This window comes from Chlorocebus sabaeus, chromosome 26, assembly GCF_047675955.1.
Source record: "Chlorocebus sabaeus isolate Y175 chromosome 26, mChlSab1.0.hap1, whole genome shotgun sequence".
Lineage (NCBI taxonomy): Eukaryota > Metazoa > Chordata > Mammalia > Primates > Cercopithecidae > Chlorocebus > Chlorocebus sabaeus.
In genome coordinates, this window is record NC_132929.1 from 27474878 (window position 1) to 27496285 (window position 21408).

The 21408-nt window shown below is 40.1% G+C and overlaps 1 protein-coding gene and 1 pseudogene across 3 annotated transcripts in view; one reads left to right on the top strand and one right to left on the bottom strand.

The window, feature by feature from the left end:
• TMOD3 (tropomodulin 3) overlaps positions 1-21408 on the top strand; it is an 81953-nt gene that overhangs the window by 20187 nt on the left and 40358 nt on the right. For 2 of the 3 annotated variants that reach the window (XM_038009984.2, XM_008016593.3), the window contains 2 exons: positions 14266-14465; positions 20799-20955. In XM_038009984.2, the coding sequence (XP_037865912.1) occupies positions 14340-14465; positions 20799-20955 (283 nt within the window). In that variant the 5' untranslated portion in view covers positions 14266-14339. Of the gene's footprint in view, positions 1-11002; positions 11023-14265; positions 14466-20798; positions 20956-21408 lie in introns of those variants that run through there. The other variant, XM_038009985.2, reaches the window with a different exon arrangement.
• Positions 9671-13245, bottom strand: LOC103245618 (U3 small nucleolar RNA-associated protein 6 homolog pseudogene; annotated as a pseudogene).

Genomic DNA, 21408 nt, shown 5'->3' on the forward strand with positions numbered 1-21408 from the left:
CTAAGACAGTCACTGAATATATTCTTTGTTTATAATTAGTGTTATTTAGAATTATAAACTTATAAAAAGGATATGACCTTATGAGTTCTTGAAACTCCCTTGCCTTTGAGGAATCTGCCACATTGTCCCTGACAGATATTCATACTCAGCCTCAACAATCCCAAGAATACATAGATGACCGTCTTTACCTCAGCCTTCTCCATCAAAGAGAATGTTCCTCAAACCAGCAGAGATGAAACTCAACCTTAACATTAAATAGAAGAGTATTTTGATGTTTTGAATGTTAAAATCTCCAGCCAGAGATAACATATTGTTACATTATTTCCAGATTAATTTTGAACCATGTCCAAACAAAAAAGAAAAGGGAATGTCAATTTGAATTTTTCTAATTGAGGTAAATTGGAGCAGATACTTGGGAAATTGTTGGCTAGTGAACTGTATCTACTTCAAAAGATTACATGGATATTCATCCAAAGGGAATATTTTGATCCTAACTACTATTATCTAATATGTGTCAACATTGAAATAGTTTTGTTTAAAAGTAAACATATATAATGACCAAAAGTTTTCTTCAGCATGAAACGATAAGACTGCCAGTCAATATCTGAAGCAAAGGCAAAGCTGAATTTAATGCTTACTGTAATAAGGGAGAGCAGTGCTGGCTAGACAGTTTCTCTAAGTAGAGCAGGCCAATTTCTTATTTTGGGGAATTGTGGAATTCAGGGATTGGCCAACTTTCTGAGGCCATAGCGGGTTAACATAATCTGTAGAAGTATGACTATGATTGACTGGCACTCAGTGGAGTGTTTATTGGCGTATGTTCCCGATAAGCTGCTTTCAGAAGTTGGGAGGCTATTGCAATAGCCCAGATAGAAGGAGATGATGGCTTGGACCAGAGTGGAAGGAATCTGTGGAGATGGTAAAGACTACTATCTCTACTAAAAATACAAAAAAAATTAGCCAGACATGGTGGCTCACACCTGTAATCCCAAGAAGGAAAATCGCTTGAACTCAGGAGGCAGAGGTTGCAGTGAGCCGAGATCACACCACTGCATGTCAGCCTAGGTGACAGAACGAGACTCTATCTCAAAAAAAAAAAAAAAAAAAAAGATGAGGACTAAAAATTGACAATTGGATTTAGCACTGTGCTGGCAAGATCACTTTGGGTGGAGTGAGTGGTGGGGATGAAAGTCAGATGGGAGAATATTTGAGACAATAAGAGGGAGAGAACTCGAGGTACCAAATATAGACAATTCTTTTAAGTTTGGCTGTAAAGTGGAGCCAAGAAGTAGGGTAGTGTCTGGAGAGGGATGTGAAGTAGAAGGAGAGTTTGTATGTCTTTTATTTGAGGTATGTATTACAGTCTGTGTGCTAATGGGCATGGTCCAGTAGAAAAAGAGCACAAGTACTGGATAGTTGTGCTTTTGTATAAATGTATACTGGAACCCTTGTATAAATGAGCAGGGATGGGATCTGATTCCAAGAGGCAGATTGGCCTTGGGTAAGAGACTGGACAGTTTATCCATAACAGTAAGAGGGAAGGTAGAGTGTATAGGTACAGGTGTGGTAGGTTTGTAGATATGATGGGAACTCAGATGTTATTTTATGATTGCTTCTGTATTCTTAGTGAAATATTAAGGTAAGGTCATCAGAGTGAGAGAGAGTGAGGGGTAGGCAGTATTGAAGGTTTGAGAAAAAAAGAAGTAGAAAAAAGTCATCTAAGAGAGTAGGATAGTGACTGGACTAGGATTTGAAATACTAGAATATTAGAATTATCAGGCAGTATTCTTTGACATTAGTGGTGATACATTTTAAATGTAGCCAGTCAGTTCCTGTGTTTTTTCTCCAGCTTCATCTGCCACCCCGGTGCTGGTGAGAAGTAGGAAGAGTTAGGTTGTTTGTTTGTTTGTTTGAGACGGAGTATCGCTCTGTTGCCCAGGCTGGACTGCAGTGTGCGATCTCAGCTCACTGTAACCTCCGCCTCCTGAGTTCAAGTGATTCTCCTGCCTCAGCCTCCTTAGCTGGGGTTATAGGCATGTGTCACCATGCTCAGCTAACTTTTGTATTTATAGGAGAGACAGGGGTTTCACCATGTTGGTAAAGCTGGTCTTGAACTCGTGACCTTGTAATTTGCCAACCTCGGCCTCCCAAAGTGCTGGGATTACAGGCGTGAGCCACCGCACCCGGCCAGAAGAGTTAGTTTTAATCAGATGTGGAGTTTTGCCAGAGGAGTTCCAGAGAGACAGGGTCAAAGATGTTGAGAGTTATGGAGGGGCATGCTTATTGGTAAGGATAAGGACTGTTGGGGGGGTGATAACCATGGGGATGTTCAGCTGAGGTAAGCTGAGGACTGGACTGTGAGAAGAAAGACGGTCAGGGAACTCAGAGTAAGGGAAACATCACTATGGTTCCTGGGTGTCAGATTCATGACTCTTCTTCAGCAGTTTGACCAGTAAGCATTGAAGATTTTGGAAAGAAAATAAGCAGCAGCAATTGTGTAAATTTTTTTTTTAAGGCATGACAAGTTATTTGCTTGTTTTACTTTTTAGACTCAATCTTTTGCAAAAAATGATACCAGAAATGGCATTAACAAAAAGACATGTTCTTTGGTTTAGACTGTATGTTTAAGGACAGCCAGCAAATGTTTTATTTAGTAACTTCTGATTGATTGATTTTGTTTAGTTAGTTGATTATCATTATTATGGGTTTGTTCATAAACTGTCATATTAGGACCATTCACAATGTGGATCTCAAAACAGACTATGATGAAAATATCAACCAAGAAACTCTTTAAAGCAGGCTTAGAAATATAGGTGGCATAGGACAATGTTTAGCTCCTCAGGAAAAAAAAAATAGGTGTGGAATAAGAAATATTATTAAATACTAACTGAAATGGACTTAGAAGTCATCCTTTGAGCCTCTCATGTGTTTATCCCCTACAGCCAACCGCTGTGTTTCCAAAACATACTACGTTTATCTACTTCTCTCCATCTCCACAGCCACAACTCTAGGCAAAGCTGCCATCATTTCTCACCTAGATTGCAGCTATTAGCATAGTCCTAGGCTGAGATAGCTGCTTAGAGACCTTAGGTCCTAGCTCAAAAGTCATCTTTCAGAACAGTCTTTCTGAGCCACTTAAGTTAGCCTTCCTGATCCTCCCCACCTCCATTGCTTTAAGTTTTCTTCCTTATAGTACTTATTGCTGTCTCATATTACCTTCTTCCTTTATTCATTGGTTTTTGTCTGTATGCCACCTTTAAAATAGGGCAGGGAACTTGTCTGTCTTGTATACTGCTTATGCCTGTTGTCTAGAACAAATAATTCATGGCGTAGGAAATGTTCAAAAATATATGTCAAAAGAACAGTAAGTATATTGAAAAACAAATATTCATCTGGGAATCTTGAGAGCAAAAAAATTCTCTGGTGGGTTGTGGAGATTCAGCACCCGGGAATCCTAGGAGAAGCCAATGGGGAAAAGACAACATAACACAGTCTTAAGCCTAGCGCAATTGAAGAGAAGGCCTCCAGCACCTGAAGTGGAGTTAACCTCAGGCCTGGTGTCTCCTAATCAAACTCATTTGGTTACCTAAAAAAAATCAGATTTTCATTTAATTTCAGAGATCAGATGACTGACGATCAGATATTTTTGTTTCATTTTCAACTGGGGGAGATTAGACAGCAGAGAACTCTGAATCCTATGCTCAGATGAGTTGATAGGGAAGAAAAGGTGAAGAAGGGGCTACAAAGGATCAACACAAGTGTCAAAAACTCATTTTCAGTCCCCCTTTAGTTGTGATAAGGGGATTAGAGTTTGGGAGCAAGAGGACATTACATGGCTGGAGGAGAAAGAGGGAACTACCAAAGAAGGGAAAGCAGAGATTGATGTATGATTCAAGTATATCAAATTTGTGTTAGCTGTGTACTACCAGGTACTGTACCTCGCGATGGCAATCCAGTGAGGAATGAGATCTACGAGAGATCCTCTGCCCTTCAAGAGCTTTACAGTGTCTAGTGAGAGAAACAGGTGAAAGACTAACTCCAATCAGTATCATTGTTGGTTTGAAGTAAGTTTGAGGGGTGTCTTTATGGAGTAGCTCTGGATAGGATTTCAGGTGATGGCCCACAGCTTTATCTTTACTGAGACACAATTTCAGTCAACTGGTAGGTGTCTAATCTCTTAAAAACTGGCCTGTAGCAACCATAATCATAAAAGAGTTATATGTGAGCCAAAATATCAGTTTATTAATATCTAGTGAGGGAAGTTACATGAATAGCCAAATTTTAATTAGAAGATATCTTGATGAACATTGAGAAGAATAAGAGGAAATAACTGGATGATGAAATATTGCCCTCTTTGTTGTTTATTTATTTTTAAGACAGAGTCTCACTCTCTCACCCAGGCTGGAGTGCAGTGGTGCAATCATGGCTAACTGCAGCCTGGACCTCTTGGGTTCAAGTGATCCTCCCACCTCAGCCTCCTACTAGCTGGGCCTACAGACATGGGCCATCAAGCCTGGCTAATTTTTTATTTTTTGTAGAGATTGGGGTCTCACTATGTTGCCCAGGCTCGTCTCAAACTCCTGGACTTAAGCAATCCTCGCTCCTTGGCTTCCCAAAGTGCTGGGATTACAGGTGTGAGCCACTGCACCCGGACTTTCTTTAGTTATGGTACTGTCATTTTATAGTAATTTGTTCTATCTGATTTTCTAGGAAACCCTCTTATCATTTTATGTCAGTATTTTCAGTTACACCCTTAAGTTTTGAAGTTACCAATGTACAATACAACCTGTGGTTATAATGGATGTATATATAAAGATAATAGCAACAACAGTTTGGGCATGATGTCTTATGCCTATAGTCCTACCTACTCAGGAGGCTGAGGAAGAGGGATCACTTGAACCTAAGAGTTTGAGGCTGCGCCACTGCACTCTGGCCTGACAGAGCAAGTCTCTGTCTCTTTAAAAAAAAAAAAAAAAAAAAAGATAATGGCAACATCATTAAGGAAATCATTAATTTTGCCTGGATGTGAGAATGGAGACCAGGGAAATTTTCGGGGAAGATACGACATTTTCAGCTAGGTCTTGAAGAATATGTGAGGTTCAGTTGAGGATAGAGGTAGATGGGAATGAATGCATTTTTTCTAGAGAGAGGGAACATAATAAGCAAAGGAATAGAGAGGCCTAAAGTTTGTGGCCTATTTGGAGTATAGGCTATGTGATGGGGAGCAGCCCGAGATAATATAGGAAAGCTAGCTGGTCAGGACCAGCTTCTGAACTGTGTATCTTATGCTGAGAAGATTGGACTTTCTCTTGTAGGTCAGGGATGGGCAAACTTTTTCTGTAAAGGGCCAAATAGTAAATATTTTAGCTTTGCGAGCCATCGGGTTTCTGTTGCAATTACTCAGCTCTGCCATTGCAGCACAAAAGCAGCCATAGGTAGTACATAAATGAATGAACGTGAATGTGTCCAAATAAAACATTTACAAAGACAGGCAGCAGGCCGAATTTGGCCCACTGTAGTTTGCCTAACCCTGTTGTGGATAATATGAATTATATAAGGCTTTTGGACCAGAGAACAATATGATCACATGTATACATTAAAGAGAGAACAGATAAGAATCTGAAAACTCTGAGCCTGCCCTATGGAAATGGTGGTGAAATGGAGGTTAACAACTCACAGAGATCTCTCTGAATCATATGATTCCACATTTTTAAAAATATAGTCAATGTTGACACCTTACTCCCTATACAAATATAAAGCTTGAAGAGAATAAGTGGAGATTGGTTGAATAGAGTAGAATATCGCTTCTTAAACTTATATATAGATCCCTTTTAAAGGAAAAAAGCTGTCGGGCCCCTAGTGTTAACTGACAATCAAAACAATTAAAGCAGTTCTACCAGGTGCTGGTGCAATGATAAATATAAATGTAAATGTGGCAACTGAAATTCTACAACATTGCTTCTTTTTAAGTGATCCAAAGGATCTAGAATATGGCTATTAATTTTTAGAAATTATTCTTATAGAAAGCTAAAATTTAAAACTCTTAGCAAAATGAAATTGCTGAGATTCCATTAAAAAATTAGCATGGTCCTGGAAGTCCAGTGTGAAAAACAGGGATTCTAGAAATAAGTGATAAATGAAAAGGAAGATGGTAAATGGATGAAGACTTTTGGCCGAAAATATTCCAGGAGTTTCTTGATGTCCTTAAGTATAGCCTCCACTAGCTGAAGTTCAGTGAAGCGCAGTGGGTGACTGGAAAGAAGAAAAGCAACAGCACCCATAGACTTTGTGGAATATTTAAACAAAGTTCTTCAGCCTTTGAAGAATTTTGAGTTAAACAAAATATACCCTGCCACACAGTATGAGATGTAGTTGTCAGAACTGATGAGGGGAGTACCTCTAGAGCAGTACATCTCAAGGTATAGTTCCTGACCAGCAGCATCAGCACCACCTGGGAGCTTATTAGAACTGCACATTATCTGCCTACCCCAGACCTACCCAATCAAGAAACGCTGGGGGTGGGCCCAGGAATCTGTGTTTTAACAAGCCCACCAGGAGATTATCATGCCGTCAAAAGCAGGAGAAACACTGCTGTAAAAAGTGAGTTAAGAAGAAAAATAGTCTGAACATACCAGAATTCCAGATTAAAACTTCATAAGCTTTGCCTAACTTACCTGGCAGAACTTGCTTATTTACAAAAAGTTGTGTTTTTCTTAAATGATCATGAGAATGTTATGCTTTGAAAACCAATTCCCATATTCTTGTGCAATGTAAATGGTTTTTTTACTTTTATATGAAATACAGTATACATTAGCTTAGAGATTAAAAGTTTCTGTAGACAAAGTGTAGATTTAAAGTACTTTTCTAGCACACTGGTTTCACATTTTCATCACTCAGAATTTGTTCCTCTTCTAGAAGACAGATGTCAAAGGACAAACAAGAGAGACATGTCATCCCAGGACACAAAGAAAAGCAAAGCACTCCTTCCAGAACTTCCCTTCCTAAGCAATTTCTGAGCTCCTGCTGGCACTTGGAATGTTGTCAGAATACACATATTCCTCAATAAAGGATGAGAGTTGAGAGGGAAGGTAAAATCAAGTTAAGGGAATCTGAGAATGGGAACATCTGAGGAAAGAATGCTAGTAGTGGCCAGGTGCACTGGGTAGCTCACACCTGTAATCCCAGCACTTTAGGAGGCTGAGGCAGGCAGATCACTTGATTCTAGGAGTTTGAGACCAGCCTGGGCAACATGGTGAAACACTGTCTCTACAAAAAATACAAAAATTAGTTGGGTGTGGTGGCACATACCTGCAGTCCCAGCTACCGGGTAGGCTGAGGGGGGAAGATAGCTTGAGCCCAGGAGGCAGAGGCTGCAGTGAGCCGTGATTGCACCACTGTACTCCAGCCTGGGTAACAGAATGAGACCTTGTCTTAAAAAACAAAAACAAACCAAACAAAAAGTGATAAGTTTTGAGCATCATTAGATAGGATGAGCAACAGTTATTTGCTTTTTATTGAAACAGAACTGAAACTTTGAACTTTGGTGTATTACCCAGAAGTTCTTGCCTCATGGCAAAATTCTATAATCTGAATCTGAAGGAAATTCATTTTCCACTGCTTTGGAAAGGAAAACCTAGCTAAAGAAGTAAACTTTTTTAAAATGAGAAATACTTAGAAACGTTTTCCCCTAGGATATGCCATGATAAACTTGATAAGACTTGGAAAAAGAAAAAAAAGGAAGAGATTTGTTACATATAACCAACAAAGAATATATTAAGGGCATTTTTTTTTTTTTTAATGGGCAAAAGATTCTTCACACAATAAGGAACACATTGGCCAATGAACATATGAAAAGATGCTCAACCTTATCATAATTCAGCAAATACAAATTAAAACCACAGTGAAATACCACCAGAATGGCCAAAAATAAATACTCTGATAATACCAACAATGAGCAAGGATGAGGAGCAACGTGAATTGTCATGTGCCGAATCTGCTGGGAACGTTAATTCATGCAATCACTTTGCAAGTAGTTTGGCATTACCTAATCAAGTTGAGTATAAGCGTACCCTTTTCCCAGCAATTCCATTCCTAGATTTGAACGTCAGAGAAACTCTCACACATGTGTACCAGGAAATAGGTAACAAGGTTGTTTATAGCAGAGAAATAGAGGGGAGAGACTATAAGCAACTTAAATGTTCATTTATATGATAGAATACTCTATAGAAATGAAAAGAAAGTAGTATAGCTCTAAGCATCAACTCAAAACAATGAACATTAAATGAAAAAAGCAAGTCACAGAAGGGTGCATACTCTGCGAGTCTGTTTACATAACATGCAAGAAAAAGGGCAGATCTAAAACTGTTGAGGATATGTACAAATAAGGCAAAACTCTGAAGGAAAGCAAGAGAATGATTAATTCAAAATCTGGTAGAGTGGCTACTTTTGGAGGGGGAGATGCAACTAGAGAAATGAACATGAGGGTATTAGTAATGTTTTCTCTTTTATGCTGGGCAGGGTGTTCGTTTTATTCTTTAAGCAATACTGTAAACAAGCTTTGTGTAGTAGATTTTACTTTGGGATTAGGAGAAGCAATGTATTGGAGTAAGCTATTTAGTCTCTCCGTGGAATGTAGAATGTCATGTTCCAACTTTACAGAACCTGGGTGGCATACAGCATTGCTTGCCTTTGCTCCTGATACCTCATTCCTATCATATTGCCTGTTAGAGTTCCCTGTTAGAATGACCATTGAATGTATGACCCATACTAGGACATTCTTGAAAGTAAAGTTAGGGGCTGGGCGCGGTGGCTCAAGCCTGTAATCCCAGCACTTTGGGAGGCTGAGACGGGTGGATCACGAGGTCAGGAGATCGAGACCATCCTGGCTAACACGGTGAAACCCCGTCTCTACTAAAAAATACAAAAAACTAGCCGGGCGAGGTGGCGGGCGCCTGTAGTCCCAGCTACTCGGGAGGCTGAGGCAGGAGAATGGCGTGAACCCGGGAGGCGGAGCTTGCAGTGAGCTGAGATCCGACCACTGCACTCCAGCCTGGGCGACAGAGCGAGACTCCGTCTCAAAAAAAAGTAAAGTTAGGGATGCATAAAATAATTAAACTTACATCTATGTCTATTTTTAAATATTCATTGAGAAAATTGGCTTATATACTGAAGTTTTCAAAAATATATTAAAGCACATTAAAAACTTTTAAAATAGTAATTATTCAAACATTTAAAAAATAGCATGAACTAAATTATTCTTGGTACATATTTACTTTTATCAGTTTCTTACCCTTACCTGTCTGAAATACCATGTCATTGGTATTTTTATAAAGGGAAAAATTTTTTGAGTGGTCTTATTTTTTATTTTTGTCTCTTAAAAAGTTTACCTTCTTCAAAATTACATTTTGTGGCTATTATATTGGAAAGTGCTGATATCTTCCATTGAATCTTCTCTGCAGACTGTATTCTTTTTAATGGAGAAAATACACTGTAAATATAGTTGTAAACTTGCTTATTTATTTATTTATTTATTTATTTATTTTTAGAGAGAGAGTCTCACCTTGTTGCCCAGGCTGGAGTGCAGTGACGCAACCATAGCTCACTGCAGCCTCAAACCCCTGGGCTCAAGTGATCCTCCTACCTCACCCTCCCAAGTAGTTAGGAATATAGGTGTGTGCCCCCATGCCCAGCTATTTTTTTTAAAGTTTATATAGAGATGAGGTCTCACTATGTTGCCTAGGCTAGTTTCAAACTCCTGGGCTCAAGTGATCCTCCTACCTCAGCCTCCCAAAGTATTGGGATTACAGGCGTGAGCCACTGTGCCTGGCCAAGCTTGCTATCTTAAAGTTGGAAGTACAAAATGGAGGCTCAACAAACAGTAATGACAATGATAATAATTTGCTAAAAAAAAAAGAAAAAAAAAATTTCAAGATAACCAGTAAACCAGAAGAGGTGCCAATAAAACAGGTGTAAACCAGACCTGTCTTGGGCAGTTACACAAGTTGCCTGCAATGTAATATCTGCATAGACAAATTCTGTTCATTTGCTTGGTTTTTTTTTTCCTATGATTACAGGATTTTTTATTTTTTTGACACACTATTCTATTTCCTCCATATTTTCCAGAACAAATGCATAACATGTATCTTTTATAATGAGAATAAACCAACAAAACTGTACTTTCTCCTTCATTTTAACTGGCTCCTAGCTAGAGATACTCATGCTTGAACTGGGATAGGTAAAACCCAGTCGTATGCTTTCCATGTATTCTGGAAAACATTTAGGACCTATGGTAGATCTGGCCTCAACATCTCAACATTAAATCAGCAGTTCTCTTTCCTGGAATTAGAGATTAGTGCATCATGAGCATGGTGTCCTGTGCCTATAATCCTAGCTACTCGGGTGTCTGAGGCAGGAGGGTCACTTGAATCCAGGAGTTCAAGACCAGCCAGAACAAGACCCTGTCTTCAATCATGATTAGTTTTTTCAATCAAAAAATTAAAGTTTTTAATTTTTGAAAAAATTAACAAGTTAACATAAAATTAAGGTGTGTCTTGAAATCAGACAGCCATCTTGTCTGCTATCTCTGAACAAATTACAAAAATGGACTCATAATACATATTTGCCCACAGGGCTTGCAATACTGTTTCACAAAGCTGGCTGTATTCTTCCTCTTCACAAACAGCCAGCCTCCATAGCATGTTTAGCTACAGACGCCTCTGCTGACTCTCCCTGCAACATTTTCATTGCTCCCCAGTGGATCTGTCCACAGTTCTCAGGTCTACCAAGGGGGTGGTTCAGTGGTTCCTTGATATAATCCATCCAAAGATGAGAATCTACAGATCCAAACTCTCTCAAAGCCCTCTCATAATATTCTCTTATGTTCACCATCTTGCAGGATTGTTGCTGCTTTTCAAACTGAATCATTTTCCTGAAAAAGTCAACTGAAAATGGATGACTGTCCTGTAAACTTGTATACACAGCTCTGGCTTTTTTGTAGCCACCATGTTGATAAGCCCAATCCAGGTACTTATCCTTCAGGGTTACTGAGTTGGCACCTGTGACAGCTAAGAGAACTTTCTTAAAGATTGCCTCAGTGTCTTGGCTTTTGGCATCTTCACTCCACTCTGCCAAGAAGTCTGCAATGACAGACAAACCTGGGGTTTCAGGTGCACAGAGTCTTCTTCAAAAAGCATGGCTATGTTAGGGCTCTTTGAGTCAATCACCACATGCACATTCATCTGCCACATTGTCCCAGAGTCTCTAAATAATTCAGTCCCAGCTACTGCCACCTCCAGAGCTTCCCTCAAGAAGTGATGGCACAGCAACAACTCAAGTTAACTGCTTATATTGGAATTCTGGCAGAAGCTTGTTCTTGTGCCTTTCTGAATGCAGTCATGGTTCTTTCCAACCTCTTCCCTCTGAGGAACCCACTATTTGTCTTCTTAGTAAATCTTTCCAAGCAAAAGGTGATGTAACACTTCCACATGGCCTCCGTTGGCAGAGTCTTCACTGCCTCTTCATATACGGCGCAACATCTCTCCTCCTTCTGGCCCTCCTCTGCTTTGTCTTACTTCGTTGTAGGCTGTTCTTCTCCCGTCTGTGGCTCAATCTCTAATTCTCATCTTGCCGCATAATCCCAAGTGAGAAGATCATCTGTAGAGCCTGAGGGTCATCATAAATTTCTTTCTGTAGACCTTTGGCAAAGTTAAATCGCCGTGCAGTTGAAAGCAGTGACACATGAAATTCTGCACCTCGAATTATGCTTACAGAATTTTCGTAGATGATCCGTGCCAACTCGCCCTTAAGGATTTCTTCAGAATAATCAGGATTCTCCACATCCATGTTGGCTTTTTCAAATTCTTGCTTTTCCTTCCTCAGTTTTTCAGCATGCATCAGCCTCATTCTAGTCTTGATAAAGTTTAGGGCCCTCTGGATGAAAGTGCAGTGCCCAAAGAAATAGTTGCCTTGCGCTTTCTGAAGACAATCAGTCTTCCATTTCCCATTTGGCTGCCATGATCCACAAAGCTGGCTTGTTGGAATGAATGGCCAACGTGGCAGAAAATACCTTGCTAAGTTGAGTTTTAGTAGCCCATTTCTTACAAAAAACTACATAGGAGGCCGGGCGCGGCGGCTCATGCCTATAATCCCAGCACTTTGGGATGCCGAGGCGGGTGGATCACCTGAGATCAGGAGTTTGAGACCAGCCTGACCAACAGGGTGAAGCCCCGTCACTACTAAAAATACAAAAATTAGCCGGGCATGGTGGCGGGCACCTGTAGTCCCAGCCACTTGGGAGACTGAGACAGGAGAATTGCTTGAACCTGGGAGGCAAAGGTTGCAGTGAATCGAGGTCATGCCACTGCACTCCAGCCTAGGCAACGGAGCAAGACTCTGCCTCAAAAAACAAACAAAAAACTACATAGGAGAGCCAAAGTTGAATATCATCTTTCCTCTTTGCTGAGGCACATCGGAAAACACCTTGTACCCCGTGTACAACAGAATTCTCAATCTCATCCTTCTTAAATGAATATCCAATGCATGTTCTTCTCTGGATCTGTTCCAAAAGATTAATTTCATATTGAACATAATTGGTAAAGTCGTCCTTGAAAAGGGCTCTTCCCTGGATTCTCTACTCTAGATCAGAAGCCTTTTTAATGATAGCCTTAATCTCTGCATGACTGAACAGTCCAATGCACTCCAGCTGTTCCAATTCGGGGAGCTGATCTTTGTGTTCCTGAATTATCTCTACAATGAAGTCCAAACTCTACAACCCCATGGGGAGGTTCTCAACCACGAACACATGCAGGAAGCTCCCCCATTTGCTTGTTGTTGGACCTAAGGTGGTTGCTAGTCAAGTTGCTGTCAGACTCCTGTGGTGAGCCTGCCTTTCTAAACACTTTGAACAGTTCCATTCATGGGACATGGAAACACATCAAAGGAGCCTTAAAATGTTACTGGTTTGCAGGAAAAACATACTAAAATATTAAGTTGAGAAAACTTGAGGGAAGGAGTAGTAAATATGTCAAACTGAAGTACTGAGCATTTTGCAGTCAAGAAAAACTTAACCAAATCACTACGTCTAAAGTGTATTTCCATTTATTTCCATAGGTAGTAGGTACTTTTTTTTTTTTTTTTTGAGACAAGGTCTTGCTGTGTCACCCAGGCTAGAGTCTAATGGCATGATCTCGGCTCACTGCAACCTCTGCCTCCTGGGCTGAAGCCATCCTCCCATCACAGCCTCTTGAGTAGTTGGGACCACAGGTGTATACCACCACACCTGGCTGATGTTTCATATTTTTCGCCATGTTGCCAAGGCTGCGCTTAAACTCCTGAGCTCAAGCGATTCACCTGCCCCAGCCTCCCAACGTTCTAGGATTACAGATGTGAGCCACTGCATCTGGCCCAGTACTAGGTATATTTTATGAGACAGACGGTTCATACATATGACTGGAATATAGAGAAATCCTTGGTTTTTCGCCTTTCCTATAGAACAATCCTGCCGAATCAACAGATGATTAGCTCTTTGATATATGCCAACTTCTGTGTCTCTAGAGCTTCTATTAACCTGCTTGTTGATTAACCTCATAGCTGTCCAGGAGAGATCACACAATAAGGAAATGATGATGGTCCCTTCCCATAGTCAGACCCTCCGCCCAACCTTGTCAATCAGTGGGTGACATATCCCAGCATGATTTTGAGTATTTTACTCAGACATCTTCAGAATGCTATATTTTTTCCTTTAAAAACACCTCAGAAAAATATTTTCAAATGCATCTTTTCAAAAGAAAATTTTTCCTAGTGGCAAGAGACCACTCCTGTCATGTGGAATGTATTGATATCCCCCAATATTAATATTGAGTCATATTGTTCTCCTAAATAATATATAGTAAAACAAATGTGCCTTAAACACGTTGTGCTGAAGCAAAGTACTCTGGTAAAATAATTTGAAAACCATTGATGGAAAAACTTTTATTTTGGCACATAATTTCTTTCCCCCTAAAATTTAATTATTAGAAATTCTAAATTCTGTCAAGTGACTGCCTTAATGGATTTGAATTTTGTTTTATCTTTTCCCTCTTTTTTCCTGGCTTTTTTTCTCAATACAAGGCAAAGGACATTGAATGATTCATAAAGAAGAATAGCATGTGATATATGATCAAAGAATATATGACACATGGAAATTACATTTCACTTAACCTAAGAATTAGATCGAAGTAGGTGGAGATGACTTACTATTTAAAATGTTTTTGTTTCTTCTCTCCATAGCTTTAAGAAAAAGTAGAGATCGCTTCTGACTGTACTGAACAGCAAAAATTAAGTGACTTGCTACACTGTAAATCATGGCACTGCCATTCCGTAAGGACTTAGAAAAGTACAAAGACCTTGATGAAGATGAGCTCCTTGGGAATCTGTCAGAAACAGAACTGAAACAACTGGAAACTGTTTTGGATGATCTTGACCCAGAGGTAGGTACTAGCTGATGAAGAGAAATGAAATAACTTTTCAAATTCTTTGAAACTCACTAGCTGCCTTTGAGCTTTTTCATGACTTTTCTCTGGCACCTTCTACCCGCTCCTCTTTATCCAAATCAATTTGCTTTTGGCTTCCTCTCCAGTTCCCCACTTCTGCCTCCATATGTTTACTAACATGACTGTCCTAAACTACTCCAGTATCCTTATTTTCAAACATCTCCTGAAATTTCTTCCTCCTCTAAGAAATTTTTCTCCTCTGTGCAGGCAGGGATATTTTTAGTACAATGCAGCAGATGATTACCTTTTTGATACACGCCAACCTCTGTCTCTTCCAAGTTTGTATGCCAGGTGGCTCCAGTGTAGAATGCCTCTAAAAGATTCTTCATGACCCTAAATCTAATTGTTCCCTTTCTGAAAGATGCTGACCCAATCGATTAAGTTTCCAGTCATTGGAAGAATAGATCTAAGTAATTTCTTGACAATACAGCAGTCCACTGTGGAGCAGACCTGAATATATGTATGTAAACTTTAACTTGCAAGGTGGATGTTGTTTGTCCTATAAATTACACAAGGCTTAGACAGACACCCATGACCCTTGAATTGTTATTCCCTGATATGTCGGGGGAGGGGCAGTGAGGTAAGAACCTGAAGGTCCTGAAGGTAATGGTTGTTTGCTAGGCTTCTTTTCTTTACCACATTTCTTTATGCCAAGACGTTGATTTTAAGTGTCCTCTAAGGACTGAGATGGAGTTCATTTTTTAACATTGTTCTTGTTACTGGATGATGTGTCTATACCATAGATCAAATCCCTTAACCATAATTACTATTATAAGGAAAAGTTTCCAGTACACCTAATTGGAGGGGGATTACTCAGGATAACAATGCTGTTTTTATCACATCACAGCAATATCTTCTGTAGGCAGTTCAATCTATTAGACCTATTTGAATCAAATGGTTTTAGAACCGGAAAAAGTGGACGAGTGCTCACACCTATAATCGCAGCACTTTGGGAGGCCAAGGTGGGTGGATCACTTGAGGCCAGGAGTTCGAGACCAGCCTGGCCAACATAGTGAACCCCATCTCTGCTAAATATACAAAAATTAGCTGGGCATGGTGGTGCATGCATGTAGTCTCAGGCTATCCCAGGCTACTTGGGAAGCAGAGGCATGAGAATTGCTTGAACCAGAGAGGTGGAGGTTGCAGTGAGCCGAAATTGCACCACTGCAGTCCAGCTTGGGTGACAGAGCAAGACTATCTCAAAAATAAATAAATAAATAAATAAATAAAAGAACTGGAGAAAGCGTAAGACTTTAGCCCCTAGTCCAGGTTTCTCAATCTTGACACTATTTACTTTTGAGGTTGCATAATTTGTTGTAGGGGGGCTGTCCTGTGCATTGGAGGGATGTTTAACAACATCCCTGGCCAGTAGCACACTCTTCCTGTTTTAAAATATTCCTAGGATGTTGTTTTAATCACGTTTGGTAATGGATGACAGACACTGAAACTACTGCCTTGAAAGAAGGGTTTATTACTTACAGTTCCAAGAGCAGGAGGCACACCATGCCACACAGAGGCACATGGGGAAGCACCCAGGTTGGTCAGGAGGCAAAAGGATCAAGGAACAAGCATGGCCAAGAGCCTTTATTGTGGTTCAATAGGAATGAATGGGTGAGTCAGGATAGGCAAATTTTAACAAGTTTAGGACTAGATAGTTTGAATAATTTTAACAGGCTCAGGGCTATGTAACTAGTCTCTAGTTGTCCAGTATCTGGCTCTGGGTGATTTAGGGGGAAGGGAAATACTGGCTTGGTAAGTGAGAGTTAGATAAAAAAGAGGTGGTTAGGAGAACTGGTTGGTTTGCATATGAAAGGTGTGCTCCGGGTGAGGTTGGTAGGGAGTAGTGCTCTCTAGCTAGCCCTGGAAGGAGTTGTCTCCAGGATTAGCAGGGCCCCAAGATGTCAAAGCATCATAAAACTCAGAAAATAAAAAACATGACTTTTTTTAGAGCTCAGTTGTCACTCTGTTCCTCAGGCAATAGTGAAGTGGTGCAATGATAATTCACTGCAGCCTTGAACTTCTGGCTCAAGCGATCCTCCCACCTCAGCCTCCTATGTCGCTAGGACTACAGGCAAGCACCACTATACCCAGCTAATTTCTTTGTAAAATTTTTTGTAGAGGCAAGGTCTCGTTATGTTACCCAGACTGAAAACCGTGATTAATACTCCTCCCCCTGAGCTGACAACCAAAAATGTCTCTAGACATTGCCAAATGTCCTATAGGGGACAAAAACACTACTGGTTCAGAAACATTGATCGAGTTCATGCCCTCTGTTTTACAGATGGAAAACAGAAATTACCTCAGTTATTACAATTAGGGAAAGAGCTGGGACTAGGTCCCTCGCTGCCTCATTGATACCTGGCAGTCTAGCAGTCTTTCTGTTAAACCACACTGAGTCTCCTCCCAACTCATGCACTATGGTATCAGTCTGAAATCTGATGGCTTATTTTTCATTTGTAAATCCATGGCCTGCTTCTTGTGTGGGGAGGCTTGATTAGCCTCTAAATGTCTTTTGCAAACTCCCCAACCCCAGTCATAACTCCCCTAACCTCAATACTGTTAGTTGAGACTAGGAGAACAATGATATTTATGACAGCATCTGTTTGTTGGGTGACATGTTTTTGGAAAGCATTCTGGTAAAGAACGAGGTAAGAAAAGAGGTCAAGGATAGTAGCAGCGAAACACCACTGTAACTTACAAAGTCTCAGGAAGTAGGTTGAAGGTGTGTGTGGTACCTTATATTTTGGAGGACTGTTTTACTGTCCTTCTGTATTCAGTGTACATGTTTGCTAACTCACTGCATTTTTGCCAAAAAAAAAAAAATCTACAGAAGACAACCAGCCTAGCAAAAGCTTTCCCCTGCCCCACCCCCAAGGCTGGGAATATATTTTACAGCAAAATTGCACTGCAAGAGAGAAACATGTCATTTTTAGTGACAATCATATTAAAGAAAATTTTTATCTGAAAAGTAATTATGATCTATTAGCTTACTTGATTAGAGTATATTTCTAATGAAGCTTGGTTCATGGGTTTATAGCCTCTAAAACCAGCTAGCTGTCATTTAGTTTGTGGTTAGACTGTTTTTGGCCGGGTATAGTGTCTCATACCTGTAATCCTAGAAGGGAGATTTGCTTAAGAGCAGGAGTTCCAGACCATCCTGGACAACATAGCAAGACCTTGCCTCTACAAAAAATTATAAAAATTAGCTGGGGGCATGGTGGTGCACACCTGTAGTTCCAGTTACTCCAGAGGCCTAGGCAGGAAGATTGCTTGAGCCCAGGAGTTCAAGGTTTCAGCAAGCTATGATCACATCACTGCACTCCAGCCTGAGCAATAGAGCAAGACCCTGTCTCCCCTCCAAAAAAAAGAAAGAAAGAAAAAAAGACTTTCTAAGGAGCCAGGATTTCAGCTATCATACTTAAGACTGTGTGTGTCGCATGGGCTTGAGCAGGCAGGTGGAGTAGTGCAACTTCCATTACCACTGCCATGAAATAGCATTATATACATCTATGCATTATTGATGGAGAAGTAAAGTAACTTTTTATTATTGATGGAGAAGTAAAGTAACTTTTTATTAATTTGCCTTAATGAGAATCTTTAAAAGCATTCTACCATTTACTTTATTCAGTAAATATTTGGGGACAACTTGTAGATTTCAGGTACTATGCTAGGCTTAGGAATACAAGAATGAGCAAAACAAATGTGGTCTTTGCCCTCATGACACAGGCTGGTAGGAATAGGAGCAGTTTGACATTAATCAAATAATCATACCATATTAAAAGAATGGTAAATGCTACACACTGTAAGAGCTTGTGATGAGAGGTTAAGAAAAGCTTCCCTGGGGGAATGGAGCTACAATCTGAAAAATGAGTTGCAAAAAGGGATAGGCAGAGCATTCCAGGGAAGGGAGACCACACACATAGAGGCCTGGTGGTAGAAGGAAGTATGTGGCAAGTACAAGAGAGAAAAAAAAGTCCAGTGTGACTGGAATGGAGAGGATGTATGAGATGAGGCTAGGGTGACAGACTGAGGGGCTGGTGGTGAAGGATAAAAAATATCAGGCAACTGATACAGTTGGGAAGCTAGTGTAACAGTCTCTGCAAGCTTGGATCATAGTTTGGACCAAAGTAATAATGTTGGAGATGGGAAAAAGATGAATGAGTTCTTCAGGAAGTAAAAATGAGTAGGGTTTGCAGGTCAATTGGAAATGGATTCTTCATGTGTAGTTCCTCTCTTGATTTCTAAGTCTAAAGGTAGAAATCTTATGTTTCTTTTTTATGGTTCCATAAACAATTTTGTATTACAGAAATATACTTGGTACAGAGTTAGGAATGGACCTAAAATTTTTATGTATCTCAACAAATGACCACAGTTGAAGTGCTGTATTTCCTAGTTACAAATTGAATATTTTCTATTAACATTACCCTTATAAGATTACCCTTTATAATGAAAAATTGTCTTATACCACCCATGAAATTCAATTGGGAGGTTTTGCAAAAGAGGGCTGGCCCTTCTATGTGATTTCTCTGGCTGCCTCCCATTTTCAAAGCAAAGATATACCCAGAAATAGGAGACAAGGCAGTATCACCTCTTTGGCTTTTGACAAGCAAAAGGATGGTGCTCACTTTGTCTAGTCAGCCCTTGTGTTTACTGCGCTTAGTGAAAATTAAGGGACTACAGGAGAAAACTTTAGTCCATCACCTTCTACTCCACCTCCCTCAACTCTAAGTCAGTCCATGCACTCAAAAGCTTTACCCATGTGGAAACCCAGGAACATAGCTCTTGCTATGAGTATTTCAGGGGTCCCTTGGGGCATGTGAAACAATGATAGTGATTGTTGCAAGTACATCCTAGTGCTCATGTATATATGTATGCATACACACATAAGTGGAACATCTCACATTGTGTTTAAACTGAAGTAAACTGATATTCTACTGTGTAGTATACATGTTTTAATCATGAAAAACTCTGTACAATGAAATGGAAGTCATGAAGGAATATCATGTACAGAGTCATTTAACACTCTTGTAATAGAATTATTCTCTGTACATATACACTGAGCAATTATTAAGCATTAATAAAACTTTTTATAAAAACTTTTATTTTAAGTTCAGACATACATGTGCAGGTTCATTACGTAGGTAAACTTGTGTCATGGGGGTTTGCTGTACAGATTATTTCATCACCCAGGTATTAAGCCTAATACCTGTTAGTTATTTTTCCTGATCCTCTACCTCCTCCCACCCTCCCTCCTCTATGCTCCAATGTGTGTGCTCTGTATGTCTGTGTGTTCTCATCATTTAGTTCCCACTTAGGTAAGTGAGAAGATGCGGTATGTGGTTAATAAAACTTTTTTATTAGTATCCCAGAACACTTAAAAACTAAAGATTGTTTCCTGCTAGTAGAATCCTCTCTGAAGAAAATGTTCTATTAGAAAACATTGGCCGGGCGCAGTGGCTCAAGCCTGTAATCCCAGCACTTTGGGAGGCCGAGGTGGGCGGATCACGAGGTCAGGAGATCGAGACCATCCTGGCTAACACGGTGAAACCCCGTCTCTACTAAAAAATACAAAAAACTAGCCGGGCGAGGTGGCGGGCGCCTGTAGTCCCAGCTACTCGGGAGGCTGAGGCAGGAGAATGGCGTGAACCCGGGAGGCGGAGCTTGCAGTGAGCTGAGATCCTACCACTGCACTCCAGCCTGGGCGAGTCTCGGGAAAAAAAAAAAAAAAAAAAAGAAAACATATGCCGGCGCGGTGGCTCATGCCTGTAATCCCAATACTTCGGGAGGCTGAGGAGGGCAGATCATCTGAGGTCAGGAGTTGTAGAATAGCCTGGCCAACATGGCAAAACCCTGTCTCTACCAAAAATGCAAAAATTAGCTAGGTGTGGTGGCAGGCGCCTATAATCCCAGCTACTTGGGAGTCTGAGGCATGAGAATGGCTTGAACCCAGGAGGCGGAGGTTGCAGTGAGCCAAGATTGTGCCACCGCACTCCAGCTTTAGGGATAGAAGGAGACTCTGTCTCCAAAAAGAAAAGAAACTGTACTAATGTATGTACCTATTTGAATAATAATGTAAGTGAATTCTACCTAATAAAAAAGAAGTTTCATGTTTGGAGCAGTTGTATATTGCTGTCCTAAAATCCTGCAATGAAGTGTTTAGTGCCTGTATCACATTCCAGTCTGTAATTCTTTTTTATATGGGTAATCTTCGGAAGCATATAGCATTAGCATTCTTTTTGGTCATACTGGCTGATTCATTCTCTCTGGCAGAATGCCCTTCTGCCTGCAGGGTTCCGGCAGAAGAACCAGACATCAAAGTCCGCCACAGGGCCATTTGATAGAGAGCATCTCCTTTCATATCTGGAGAAGGAAGCGTTGGAACATAAAGACAGGGAAGACTATGTGCCCTACACTGGAGAAAAAAAAGGTAAACCCAGAATTTTGAAGTCATTATGTGGTAACACTTGATTTTTCTTTTTATAGGTGGGTTTGGAGAAAATCATATTTTTAGAGGTACATCATTGGTAGCCTTAAATATATGATACTGTTGACTTAAATATTTATTAGTTTAGACACTTTATTTACATTTTTCATCAACTTGGCCAATAAGTTTCTTCTTAATGATGTTAGTGAAGTTTTATTACACAGTGATTTTGTATAACATACTTTAATTCTCTACTGTAACAGATCTAAAAGTGTATTGAAGGAAACTTTTAAATCCAGTGGTAGATTACAGAGTACAAATGATGTTAAGGCATCTATTCTAACTGCATTCTTTAAAGTGGAATGCCATAAAACAATTCATGCCATATTTTCAGAGACCCTTTTTAAAAGCTGTTCTATAGCCATCCTTATTAATTCATGGTTATGATTGCTATTG